General features: G+C 33.5%; 1 protein-coding gene across 10 annotated transcripts; it reads left to right on the top strand.

Moving 5' to 3' along the window:
- Window positions 1–1,864: 1,864 nt before the first annotated feature.
- Window positions 1,865–5,473, top strand: LOC120083848 (protein ROOT INITIATION DEFECTIVE 3-like). Of its 10 annotated transcripts, none has more exons than XM_090318045.1 (6): window positions 1,882–2,182; window positions 2,974–3,177; window positions 3,818–3,888; window positions 3,967–4,114; window positions 4,516–4,586; window positions 4,681–5,043. In XM_090318045.1, exons 3-6 carry the CDS (start codon window positions 3,875–3,877, stop codon window positions 4,760–4,762), a joined length of 315 nt encoding a protein of 104 aa, XP_090174171.1. In that variant the 5' UTR covers window positions 1,882–2,182; window positions 2,974–3,177; window positions 3,818–3,874; the 3' UTR covers window positions 4,763–5,043. The 10 variants fall into 10 exon arrangements, 4 of the variants coding, with proteins under 4 accessions (XP_090174171.1, XP_090174121.1, XP_090174148.1 ...); XM_090317995.1 differs by having other exon boundaries at window positions 2,416–3,177; XR_016532245.1 differs by lacking the exons at window positions 2,974–3,177; window positions 3,818–3,888 and adding exons at window positions 5,118–5,174; window positions 5,331–5,473 and having other exon boundaries at window positions 1,892–2,182; window positions 4,681–4,972.
- Window positions 5,474–14,001: the final 8,528 nt, after the last annotated feature.

Raw genomic sequence — 14,001 nt, 5'->3', positions numbered from 1 at the left:
ATCCCTGGAAAAATAAGAGTGTTGTCACCGCAAGGAGTCTTCCATGCAGGAGATGGTTTTCAACTACTTGGGTCAAGTTGCCCTGACCATTGGAACTTCCAGCAATTGTTGGGCACATGCGGCCATCATGTGCTTAGAATCACCTTCAGCTCTTTTACGACTGATTGTCCTTATATCTTGGGGTCAACATTGGCTTTCAGCGCATCGCCTACACTTCAATATTGTTTGCAACCTGGTCGCACAAGCTGCAATACACCCAAGATAAAAAGTTTGCTCGCAGAGAAATAAAACTTAACAAACATTTAGTTGCCAAGTCCCTGGCAATGACACCAAAAACTTGATGATGGGAAATTAGAAGTCAATTTTACTCGACAACTAAAATCCATTGGACGCGGTATGCGATGCATGTTCCCTTACTGTGGATAAAACAATCCCAAAATTCCTGCTGTCAAATTGGCACCGTTGCCAGGGAAGCCAATTAGTTCTTCTTAGTTAGTTTTTAGTTAAAGTTTCTTTTGCTTTGATTTGTTTTCTTTTTGTATCAGTTGAGCATGACAGGATTTCTAAATCAGTCTTCGACGTCTGAAGGTTAAGTTGCAAATTTTTATGACGAGGTAAGTAGCTTTCACCATGAGCTTGTTGAGTTGACTTCCTTGGTTCGCCACTTGGTGAGAAGGAGGTCGCAACAAGTAGAGGTGTGCGGGAGTTGCCTACTCGAGGGGCATCCCATGGAAACATGTCCAAGGTTGCAGTGGATGCCAGCACCATGTGGATTCGTCTAGGATTGGTATTATGGTCCTTCGGATTACGAGCCTCACCAATGGAAACAGAGCTTTCGCGACCAAGATTTCACAACACCACACCAGTTGACTCATGCTCAATCTTTAGGGTCAAGTATGTCTTTGGAGACTTTGGTTATGGAGCCTGCTGACAGATCTGTTAAGTTTGAACAGGACAACCTCCGTAGTCAACAAGAGTTCGAATGCATCCAGTAGGAGAGTTTTTGCGCCGAGGCAGAGGCTAGGACTGATTTGCAAAGTCTAAGTGACCTTTTTGTCAACTCGCAACTTGATATTATTGACCAAATACTTCTTTTCATACTTTACAAATAGATTTAAAAGGAAAAATTTATAGACAAGAGAGTTAGATAAATCAACACACATCTAATTCACATATTTGATTTGTACTAGGTTAAAAAAGTTAATTTTTTTGGCATTCTTATTTTTGTTGTGTTTTAGTTAGTTCTGTCTTTTTAGAACGTTGGGATGTTGGTGGCATAAAATTTACTTTGAAGTTGAGTCGTGCTTCCTACCACAATTCTTAACGAGTTGATATCTTCCGTGCAGAGCTTTACTCCACTCCATTTCCATTAAATGTCTTTTAGTTTTATGCTTCACTTCAATTAGAGAATTTTTGTGGAATTTGTTTTTGTTTTTGGTTACTCTACTCCAGTAAGTAACTTTTTTTTCGTAATTACAATTGATAACATTTTTAGGAATAATAACTAAGTATATAACATCATAAAAAAAAAATTGCAGATATAGACTTTTATCGTTGATAGACTCTCAAATTTATTAGCGATATACTTCTATCATTGATAAACTCTACCAATGATATGGTCTAATAGACTCTAATAATATGGTCTATCACTGATAGACTATTTAAATTTGGTCATATTTATAATTTTTTTTTACATTATGTTATATCTGTTAATATTTTGGATATAATGTCTATATTTGCAACTATACCTTTTTCCCTAAGTTTTGTATGCTTTACTCCACATCTTTCTGTAAAATGATGGCATCTACTTTTATTGGAAGTTTGTTTGCTTTAAGTTTTCATCATTAAACTTATGAGTTGACATGGAATCAACTACACGTGCACACTTTTTATCGGCTAGTATTTTTTAGCACACTTTCTATGAGCTTTCCTTTATCATCAGAAGATCTATGAACTTTTCTTATCTTTGTATCAAAAGAAATGTAGGGAGGATCTTGCTTTTTTGCTCCGGTTGTGTGATTTGAAATTTGTGTTCGATCCAAAGTTTTCTTCAGGCTGGACAGGGAGTTTTAGATCCGTGTGCAGGAGACATTGTAGCAAAGTACTTGAATCGATAGGATGTTCAAAAATCTCTCCATATGAAGCTTGTATTTTCGACACGGAGAAACTGCAGAGTTAGGAAGTAATTTTGCTATTAATATTTTGGTTTTAAAAATTTGTTTATGAGATAAGTTTGATTCTTACTGTTGATTTTTGTTTGGTTAGAGAATGAAAATATAATTTGTGGACGAGGATGGTGCCGACGATTGATGTTGTCTTCTATGCATTAATTCCTCCTTCCAAACAATGTCCGCTTATTTTTTGAGTTAATGATTAATATTCAGTTCTTGTTTTTGTTCTTCTTCATTGTTGCAGGTAAACTATTCGAGGGAACTAGGAAATTCCACTTAATTATGTTTATTATTTTTTCTCTACACTCTCTTATGGATCTTGTTTGATTTCAAGATAACTATTAAAACAGGGAAGAAAACTCAACTTTCTTCCCCAACTTTCTAGAATAACAAAATGCTCTTTTATTCTCCCTTTTGGTGGTTATTTGATTTCAAGGATTTTAGTGGTGGAAGTGGAACTTAGACTTTAATGGTTTTTCATTAAGAAGATTAAAGTTTCACTTGAAACATTTTAATTTTTGTAATAATCTGGAACTTTGGTTCTTTCCAAAATTTTTGATACTTTCTATTCACTTTTTTGTTCATAATATTAATTATAAAGTTACATATGTAACATATTATGTATTTCTTTTCACCTCATTTTTTCGTATTTTGTGTTTGTCTGTAATGAATAATTGTAAATCCAAGCGCGCTCTACCACTGAGCTAATAGCCCGTCGTGCGGGCCTCCCGCTGGGGTTTCACTTGAAACATTTTAATTTTTGTAACATATTTATCTTTTTTAAATGGTTTGTGCTTAATAGGGACTGATGCATTTCAAATAAAAGGGAAAGTGAATCTTGCTACATCTTTTGTATCATTGAAACTGAGCGAATTTCAGTTAGTAGGTTCCCGAAGACTCACTTAGAGAAGTTTTGCTATTATCAAGAATTGGGTTCAAATCTTTGTATTTAAGAGAAGATTTAAGTTTTGGATTGCCTTTTGAATTCTCCAAGTTATTGCATTGGGTATGAACTTTCAGACTGTATAATTTTTTTCTTCATAACTAATTTTTGTTTTTTTTGTGTAATTTTGTTTCTTTCTTTTTTTTCTAAGTTTTTCATGCTTGAATAAACAATATAGGTTGTAAGTATTTATTATTTTCTCATATGACCAAGTTATTGGATTACTTATTCCTTGTTTTGTTAATTTCATGGACCTAATTCAACATTGTTCAAAACTTTGTAAAATAGGTAGTTTGTCAATAATATGATGCTATTGTTCCATTGATACTGCACAAATTGATCATGTTTGCTTGTTTATATTTATATTTGCCCATTTTCTGTTGTTTTATTAAAGGTTTCGAGTGAACTCAAGTTTATTGTAGCTTGGGGTGAATTCAAGCTTATTGAACTTATTCGTCATTGTCCCATCACATAATGTCCTATGTAAGATTCTGAATTCGTAAACTGGTTAGTTTAAACCAGTCCTCACTTTTTGTGACATTGGAAGTTAAGTGCTTGTCTAATGGAATGGTTAGTTTATACTTATGGGAGGTAAAGCTTGATTAGTAATTTATTCTGTGACATTAAACTCTAGAATTCCTTATTTGTGGAAAACTATATTTGTCATCCCCCATTCCATTAATTGGCATATTCTTTGCTGTAGTATAAGATGATATGCTCATTGTTGAGGTTTTGAGCGGTAGACTGCTTAAGAAATGGCATGGTCATTATAACGTATGAAATTTTATCCTTTCCTCGTGTGTGTGTGTTTAGGCTTCGTAGAAATTCTTCTTACTAACATGTTTATTCCAGGGTATTTGATGATGGATGGCAAAGGGAAGGAAAACATTTTTATGATCATAGTTTCACTGGGCATAATCTACCTGTTACTGATATTGTTGTTGGCTATGGAGGATCCAATGCTATCATAATCTCTTCCTCTGTGGATCCTACTTGTAAGGTTTGTGTTGAAACATGCTTCAGCTCGTTGGTTTTGTGTTGCTCTTTTGGTTTATATAGCATATCATTTATATTGGGAGGCTTGGAGGATTGCTGGCTAATAGTTAGCTTAAGTTGTTACTGTATAGATAAAATAGTAGGAAATTGTTATAATATGTCTAATTTTGATCTCTTTATACACCAATTTTTTCTAGAACAGTTTAGATTTTCTATAACAATAGGAGGAACACTGAGATTTAAAGAATTGAATATTGAGTGAAACTTGAAGTGATAATTAATCTCTTGGTACTTATACTTAGGTTGTAAGTGAAACTATTTGGCTATGATAAACTATATATAATCCATCATATGGAATGTTGAGATTTATGTATCCTTCTCATTTGATCTTGATTCTCGTCTTAGCATGTGTTATCACAAAGGTTGTTTTGCTGCCTCTTTCACCTTTCAATCTTCGAAGTAAACACTACCAAGAGGTTTGAAACAAGATCTAGCCATTGACTTAAACTGTTTTGAGTTAAAATGTTTTGTTAGTAAGCATTTTATTGACTTTGAGTATTTTCTCATTAGGTCTGCAGGTAGAGGAAACCTCCACCAAAAGAAACTTTGTTTGGGAGTTGTCCCATCATTTATGATTTTAGGTTTCTTTTAGAAATGATGTGACATCGGAGCTAGGATGGATACATGAATGAACGGAGGTCACATCTGAATGAGAGAGATTTATTAAGAGTGTTATTGAGGAAGATGATCATAATAATGAGACAAGCTTATAGGATAGGAGTATTTAGCTTCTAGTTTGTGGTGTCGAAAAGAAGCCCTATTTTTATCTCTGCAACATATCGTAGAAATCAAAACAAAGCAAGTAAGTTGTCTAGAAATATGTTTTTCTCATACCTTCTCTACTAGAATAAAAAAACTAAAAGATTAATTTCATTGTAATTATCTCTTATCTATTAGTATCCCCTATTGTCCCAAGAAGGCTACAATATAATGTTTACCTTACTCAGCCTGGATGGTTGCTGTGCAATCAATATGCACCCACTGCTGGTAGATTGTCTCAGAAGGTTCTTTGACTGATATTGTCTTGAATTACTGGTTTTCTAGTTATGGGGTTCTCTTTTTTCCATTTTTGTCCTTTTCATATTTTTATTTGGTATATAATGGCATCCAAGTGTAAAAGAGAAAGCAGTTAATGTGTTTTACATTGTTGTGTTTTGCAGAGTTGGTGCAGTAGGTTCAAATATTTAGGATTTGGTGGAACACTTGGAATCTTCTAAGTTTAAAACTTCCAATTTGTAAGATAATTTAGTTGCTAAGAATCACCGTTGTTAGTTAGTAAAAGTATATTTCTTTTAGTATTGAATTTGGAAGCTGGCTACAACAACCGCTTTATAGCATATTTGGATTGACTTTCTAAGTACTTAAGAATACTTTCTTTGTAGTTTGAAACACTTATTTAAGCCCTTAGAAAGTCAATCCACATAATACGTTAATTTATAAGTAGAAATGTGCATAATTCATTACTTATAGCTTATAACACTTCTAGTTCACCTCATGATTTCTCAATTTTGTCTTTCATATTAGTTCTCAACGTTAAAGTAAAGTCTATATCCCAGACTCCCATCTCCGACCTTCATATCTCATTTAGATGTTAGATTTTTGCAAGACTTGCATTCGGTCAAGGAGGAACGCTAAGCTTTAAAACTCTTAGGTTTGAGAAAGAGTTAGAATACTTTATTCATTCACCAAAGATATGAATATATACAAGAGTACAAAGCATAAAAAAGGAAAATATCACAAAATATTTACAAGAATGGAAAACCCTAATTATAGAATTATAACACTCCCCCTCAAGTTGGAGCATATATGTTAATCATGCCCAACTTGTTACATAGATAATCTATACGTCTTCCATCCAATGCTTTCGTGAAGATATCTCCTAATTGTTCTTCAGTCTTCACATATCCCGTGGATACCAACCCTTGTTGAATTTTCTCACGTACAAAATGTCAATCAACTTCAATATGTTTAGTCCTTTCATTAAAAGCTGGATTAGAAGCAGTATGAAGTGCTACTTGATTATCACACCACAACTTTGTCGGTGTGGTGATTTCAAATTCCAACTCAATAAGAAGTTAATATATCAAAATCAATTCACATTCAGATTGTGTCATTGCTCTATATTTTGATTCTGCACTTGAACATGACACCACATTTTGCTTCTTACTCTTCTAAGAAATCAAATTACCACCAACAAAAACACAATACCTTGAGGTTGATCTTCTGTTTTCTTTAGATCCTGCCCAGTCGACGTCTGAGAAACATTCAATATTAGTATGACCATAATACTTATATAATAAACAACGTCCGGGAGAAGCCTTCAAATAACAAAAAATCTATTCCAATGCAGCCCAATGATCAATTGTAGGACATGATATGTACTGACTCGCAATACTTATTGAATAGACTATGTCGGGTCGAGTCACTGTAAGGCAATTAAGTTTTTCCACTAACCTTCTATATCTTTCAGGATCTTTTAACAATTCTCCATCTTTTGTGAGCTGTAGATTGGGCATCATTGGGGTACTACATGGCTTAGCCCCTAGCTTTCCTGTTTCAGTCAACAAGTCAAATACATATTTTCTCTGTGATAATAGAATTCCTTTCTTGCTTCTTATTACCTTAATTCCTAAGAAGTATTTCAACATGCCTAAATCTTTTGTATGGAATTGACTATAAAGAAAGGTCTTTAAAGACTGGATACCTAAAGCATCATCACCAGTAATCATAATATCATCCACATATACGACTAACAAGATGACACCACCCCCAGATCTCTTAAAAAAGACTAAATGATCTAACCTACTCTTCCGTATTCCAAAGCTTTCAATCACCTGACTAAATTTACAAAACCAAGCTCGTGGGCTTTGCTTTAATCCATACAAGAATTTATGAAGGAGACACACCATTCCATTCTCCCTTTGAGCAACAAACCCTGGTGGTTGCTCCATATACACCTCTTCTTGAAGATCACCATGAAGAAATGTATTTTTAATATCAAGCTGATGTAAAGGCCAATGATCGATTGAAGCTAATGAAATAAACAACCTCACAGATGCCATTTTTGCTACAAGAGAAAAAGTATCAGCATAGTCAACATCATAAGTTTGTGCGTAGCCTTTCACTACGAGGCACGCTTTTAACCGAGCAACACAACCATCATGATTGACTTTAACTACAAATACCCATTTGCAACCGATAGCCTTCTTTCCTGTAGGGAGAGAAATTAAATCCCAAGTACAATTATCATCTAAAGCAGTCATCTCCTCCACCATTGTGGCATACCAACTAGGATGAGACAAAGCCTCATGAACAGTTTTCGGGATGGATACAGACTCTAAAGATGCAACGAATGAAAATGTGGAAGGCGACAAATGGTTATGTGAAACAAAAGAGGAAATAGGATGAGCACAAGTATGTTTACCTTTAAGAAGAGCAATAGGAAGATCATCACCCGTTTCTGGATCCAATGATGAAGAAGACTCTGGTACACGGCATGGAACTAGAAGAGGTTGTGATCGAGTATAGACCTTAATGATGGGAGGAAGAGTAGAGGTAGCCACAGGTAGAGATGAATCAGGAAGATGATCGAAAGGAGAAATAATTGTATAGACAAGGAAATCATCCTCTAATTCCTTATGCTCCCCCTGACTCTTATTCGAAGAGAAAGACGGTGATGAAAAAAATGAGGTATGTTAAAAAAAATGTGATATCAGGAGAGACTAAATATTAGTTAGACTAGGACAATAAGACCGATACCTCTTTTGGACACGGGAATAATCAAGGAAAATATATTTTAAGGATTTTAGATCCAGCTTGGTATGCTAAGGCCAAACATCCCGAACAAAGCAGGTACAACCAAATATTTTGGGTAGAATGAGAAACAAATGTTGCTTGGGGCATAAAGTACGAAAAGGTATTTCACCCTTAAGAATGGAAGAGGGCATGCGATTTATTAAGAAACAAGTTGTGGAAACAACATCAGCCCAAAAGAATTTTGGAACATGTATCTGAAATATCAAAGCTCTGGCCGTCTCAAGGAGATGACGATTCTTTCGTTCTGTAACCCCATTTTGAGATGGAGTATCAACACAAGAAGATTGATGAAGAATGCCATGGGCATCTAAATAAGACTTGAGTGTATGAGAGAAATATTCCTTAGCATTATTACTCTGTAGGATTTTAAGAATACCACTAAACTGAGTTTGAATTTCAGCATGGAAGTTACGAAAATGAGAATGTAACTCATAACGACTTTTCATTAAATATAATCACGTAACCCAAGAATAGTCATCGATAAATGTAACAAAATACCTAAACCCTCCTTTGGACTCAATAGGACATGGACCTCAAACATCAGAATGGACTAATTCAAAAGAAGCACTAGCGCGTTTATTGACTTAAGGATATGAACTCAAACGATGAAATTTAGAAAACTGACATGACTCACAATCGAAAGAAGACAAATATTGAAGTTGTAGACGAAGACTCTTCAACACAAAGATAGAAGGATGACCCAAACGACAATGCTCTTCAAAGGGAGACGACACACTAGAGCATGTGATGGGCGTAGGTGTTTGTGGTTCAAAGATGTAAAGACCTCCAAATTCCCACCCTTTACCAATAGTTTGTTTCGTCGGAAGATCCTGAAATAAGCAATAACAAGGAAAAAAGGAGACACAATAATGAAGATCACGAGTGAGTTTACTGACCGAAATCAAATTAAACGAGAAACTTGGTAAATGTAAAACTGATGACAAAGAAATTGATTCAGTGAGATGGACGGTTCCTGATCCTAAAACAGGAGTGGAGGTTCCATCAGCTATAGTGACATTAGGTGAAGAGGTAGATGTACAAAGGGTAGAAAATAAACTGAGGTTACCTGTCCTATGGTCTGTAGCGCCAGAGTCAATGACCCATTTTAACGTGGAGGAAAGAAGGCATTTAGAAATGTTACCTGTCTCTACGATGGTCGTAATGGGAGTAAAAGATGATGCCTTAATGACTCTTGATACTATTGAAATTTAGCAAACTCCTCTGCAGAAATCGTAATTGACTTGTCAAGATTATCAGGAGTAGAGGCGACATGTGCAGAGGGTGATGGTATCCTCTGACCCTTATTCAGCAATCTTCTGCATTCACGTTTCTTATGGCCAGGTTTATGACAATAATAACAAACAACACCTCCTGGATTTGATCTCCATGAATAGTAGTTGGATCCATTCAACTTGTATTCAGTTACTTTTGACACCATAGGAACAATCTCAGATATTACTGGTTTCTTATTAGCCATTACCTCAAAAAATAGACACCGAACAGCAAAGAAACAAACCCTAATTTACCAAAGAGATGTCTATACAAGCAGTAAGTATATCTATATATCCCAAACAAACACACCACCAAGAAGAGCCAACAACATTGAGGAAACCCAAAGAAGACGGATGAAAAACGACGGCGCACGTGCCTACACGCGTCGGCGAGTGGACGGACGGCAAGATGGAGCAACGACACGTGAACTTAACGCACTGGTCAGATGGCAACCAGACTTTGGGCTTTTGTAGATCGGTGGCTGGGCTTCTCTTTGGACTGGGCGATGTCGAAAAAAAATAGTTTTTTTTTTCTCGACGGCTAACGACGACGAACGAATCGAAAACGAAGACTGTGAGCAAAAGTGTAAACTCACCTCTCCATAAAACCCTAGACGTATCACAAATGCATTCTAAATTTTCAAACCCTAAGGTTCACAAAACCCTAAGTTTGTTTAGAGAGCTCTGATACCATGTAAAACTCTTAGGTTTGAGAAAGAATCAGAATACTTTATTTATTCACCAAAGGTATGAATATATACAAGAGTACAAAGCATATAAAAGAAAAATATCACAAATATTTACAAGAATGGAAAACCCTGATTATAGAATTATAACATCTTTCATATTAGTTCTCAACGTTAAAGTAAAGTCTATGTCCCAAACTCCCATCTCCGACCTTCATATCTCATTTAGATGTTAGATTTTTGCAAGACTTATATTCCGCCAAGGAGGAACGCTAGGCTTCAATGGAGATGTATATATCACTCAACATATTTGTGTAAATTTAATTTTGTATTCGTTTTTGTTCTTAATGTTGGACATTCTTAATTTTGCATTGAGATTTGTAAATTGTTAGCTTGACCAAGTGTCTAGTGCTAAAGACTTTGACTTTTCTTTAGGTATTGATGTTTTCAAGAATATATCTTTAAAGTAAGTGTTTGCTTCAATCTTCTTGTTTATGTCAAGTGACTGTGTAAACCCTTGATCTTATAGGTTTCTTGAATTGAAGGTACAGACTGTGATTTCTCTATTTTTGAACTTTGGTATATGGTCTCCTTAGTTGTATGCATTATTCCCCCCCCATATTTGTGTTTTGCATCATATTGAACACTCTATTGTAGAAAAATATTGTCAGATTTGATGAATAAGTTTTGAGTTTGATGGCAAATATATGTTTGTTTGTTTTTTTTTTTTTTTTTTTTTTTTTTGCAACAAGCAGGGATAAAAGACTTCTCAAATTTTTTTAATGTGAATACTAATGAATGCATCATTTTAAAAAGGTGAAGAATAATTATACGTGTAAGGAAACTAGAAAGTTTAAGTTGCATTGTTTGTTTCTTTATCTTAATGTAATTTGTACAACATGTCAACCCTACAAAAAATATGGTTATCATTATGGAATATTGTATTGATTGAAACATCCCATTACGAATGATATTTATACTATTGAAAATTTATTTTAATGTAAATGTACTTGTATACAATATTAAAGATTTATATGATTGCATATGATTTTATAACTTCATTTGTAATAATTTGTTACTGTAGAAACTGCTATATAAACTATATACAATTTGATTGAAATCGACTATCAAGGTGAGATTCAAAATTCAATATGGTTTTCATAGCAATTTTTTTACGTTTGTAAAAACTGCAATCGAAAGTCTATTATAACATTTTTTAATGCTATGAAAACTTTCCAGAACATTAGAATTATGTAATAGAAAATGAATAGTTTATAGCTTTTTTTATAGCATTGAAAAAACGCTATGGAAATTCAGGACTTTCAATAACATAGGCTACAACAGCATGCCTAAAACGCTACAAAAAGTCTTTTATAGCGTTTTTTTTATCGCTATAAAAACGCTATAGAAAGTATTTTATAGCATTTTTTTACCATTATAAAAAACACTATAAAAGATCATCTATAACTTTTTTTGCCAACGCTATGAAACGTTTTTATAACATTAAATATGTGCTACCAAAAGTTTATTTTTTATAGTATTTTTTATAGCGTTAAAAAACGTAATGGAAAGTCGGAAACTTTCAATAACATGGATTACAACAGCATTCTGAAAATGCTATGAAAAGTCTACGATATCGTTTTTTCAAAGCTATTGAATGTGATAATAGAATGTGATATTTATTATCATGCTAATACGCTTTATGCTCAACTTTTACTGGCAGGTGACAGACTTTCCCAAAACCAACCTAAAGGGAGAAGTTCCATTTGTGATCTTGTAGGCAAGCCCCAATCCTTTTGACCAAGGCTACACATTTTCTCCATAATTGCTTTCATTTACCTGTCTGATACTTTTGCTTGTCCATTTGTTTGCAGATGAAAGGGTATGATCACAGTGGTTAATGTTGTACACTCATAAGAGCCTCAATAGTTCGATTGCATAAGTGTGTTTCTTTATCACTAATTATGGCTCTAGAGATTCCAAATCTCAATAAAATGTTTGATTTTAAAAAACTCGTGGCAGTTGAAGAATCGTTATCTCCAATGGCCTTGTCCTTCACCCACTTTGAAATGTAATCAATGGCTAGCAATAAGGAATGAAATAATCTCACGAAGTCAATGTCCCAAACATCAAATATTTCACGAATCAGGATTTCATTATTTCTAGATAAAGCCTCTGCTTTTTCACTTTTTTCACAAGATTTAATTCGCAGTAATTATATGCACCATTAGACAACGTTTTTTAGATCAAACCATTATCGACAAGTTTTAGTTAGTTTTGTATAAATAGTTGAGCTTTCACGTGTTATTTATTTTTGAATTTCAGGTTCTTGAGCAATTAGAACAGAAGAGAGGAATTTATGAAGAAATCGGAGCATAAAAGAAGATAAATTGAAGAGTTCCAGAATTGAAGATAAATTGAAAAAATGAAGGAATTGAAAAATTGAAGATTAAAAAGAAAAATAAAATATTTGGGAATAAAAATGTTGCTAACTTGGTTAGACTATGGATTATCTAATTTAATTCATGTATCAATTCCAAACTTAATTAGGTTATAGATTTTTTAATTAGATTAAGTTAAGATAATTCATAGTCTAATTGGATTCCTAATTTGTTTATGGATCCCAAATAGATTAGGACTATAATATTTTTTCCCCTATGATTAGAATCATTCACATCATCCTAATGGGCGGCCAATTAGAGAGGAAACTCCTTTAGTACTTTCTACACATTGAAGGCACATTGAAGGAGTTGTTGAGTCACATTCTTGAGAGTTAAAAAATTCAAGGCTTGATATCATGGAGTTGGTAACGAGAAAAAATGTGACATGGATCTAGAGTTCTTTCTTTTCCCTTCTTCTGTAGATTTTATTATGATGGTTCTTTTTTAATGGTGATTTTGAATTATGGAATTCTAATTTTTATGAATTAATATTTTGCATTTATTAATTTAATTTTAGTAAAAAATCTTTCATACTACAATGTTTTGCATGCAAATTGAATGCTTAATGATTTATTATTTTGGCCATTTAATAAATGATCTTTGATTTAGATTTTGGCTTGGAAGTTTGAGACTTGAATTAGAACATCACGATATTTGTATAGTCATCTATAAATCAATTAATGTATAGGGTTCACTTAGTGATCATTCAGAGAGGAGTTTAGGTCTTTAAAAATCATACAGGAACGTTGGTTTTAAGTCTAAGCATGAGACTTATTTGAGCTCGAAGAACCTTTTAAATACATTTATCTTGTCGACCTAAGAAATTGCACGTTTTTATTGAATCTTTAATAATACATTTTATTCATAATTTAATTTTTTAAAAAATTATATCATGCAATAACTCATTCATGTGTTTGTGTGCTTAATGCCCCAACTTCTGATTAGAGATTAATAATTTTGTTGATTTAAGTTTTAACTCCTGAGGATATAATTTAAATTATAATAACAAATACATGGCTATTAGTTTTTCTAATAGAGGTGGTTGATTACTTTTAAAAGAAGTTCTCATTCTTGGGTGACAATAGAAATGGTCTACTTGTAGAGACAATGAAATAGGTTGATGATACTTTTAATTAGAATTGTAATATGTTACTTGTCTTTAAAAATTATGCAAGAACACTAGGTTTATCTCTAAGTAGGAGAATTAATCGGGCTTGATAGAGGAAGCTAATAACTATAGTATCTTCTTGACTTATTTTTGTTGCACAATGAAAGTAGTCTTTTATTTGGTTAAATTTATTAATTCGATTGCATGGATCCTCTTTTAAACTTTATCTCTAATTGTTGTTTCCACTTGTTTGGGAGAAGAGTAGTGATAATTTAAATAAAATAACTTTCAAACTTTAATTTTTTTTGATAAAATGAGGTAGAAGTAGTTTGTGGTACTTAACTAAATTAGTAGCTCAAACCAATGAACGATACTCGAACTCAATCACTATATTAAAGTTTGACGCTGTACACTTACAATTTTGTATAGCGGAAAATTTGTGCAACAAATTTTTGACCTCGTTGCCCGAGATTGATGATATAGTTTTGTTAATAGCATTGTGAGAATAC

Source organism: Benincasa hispida, chromosome 1 (assembly GCF_027475165.1).
Source record: "Benincasa hispida cultivar pf3 chromosome 1, pf3_genome.v1.1, whole genome shotgun sequence".
Lineage (NCBI taxonomy): Eukaryota > Viridiplantae > Streptophyta > Magnoliopsida > Cucurbitales > Cucurbitaceae > Benincasa > Benincasa hispida.
Note: the sequence above shows the minus strand (reverse complement) of the source record. Positions and strands in the feature narration are given on the sequence as shown.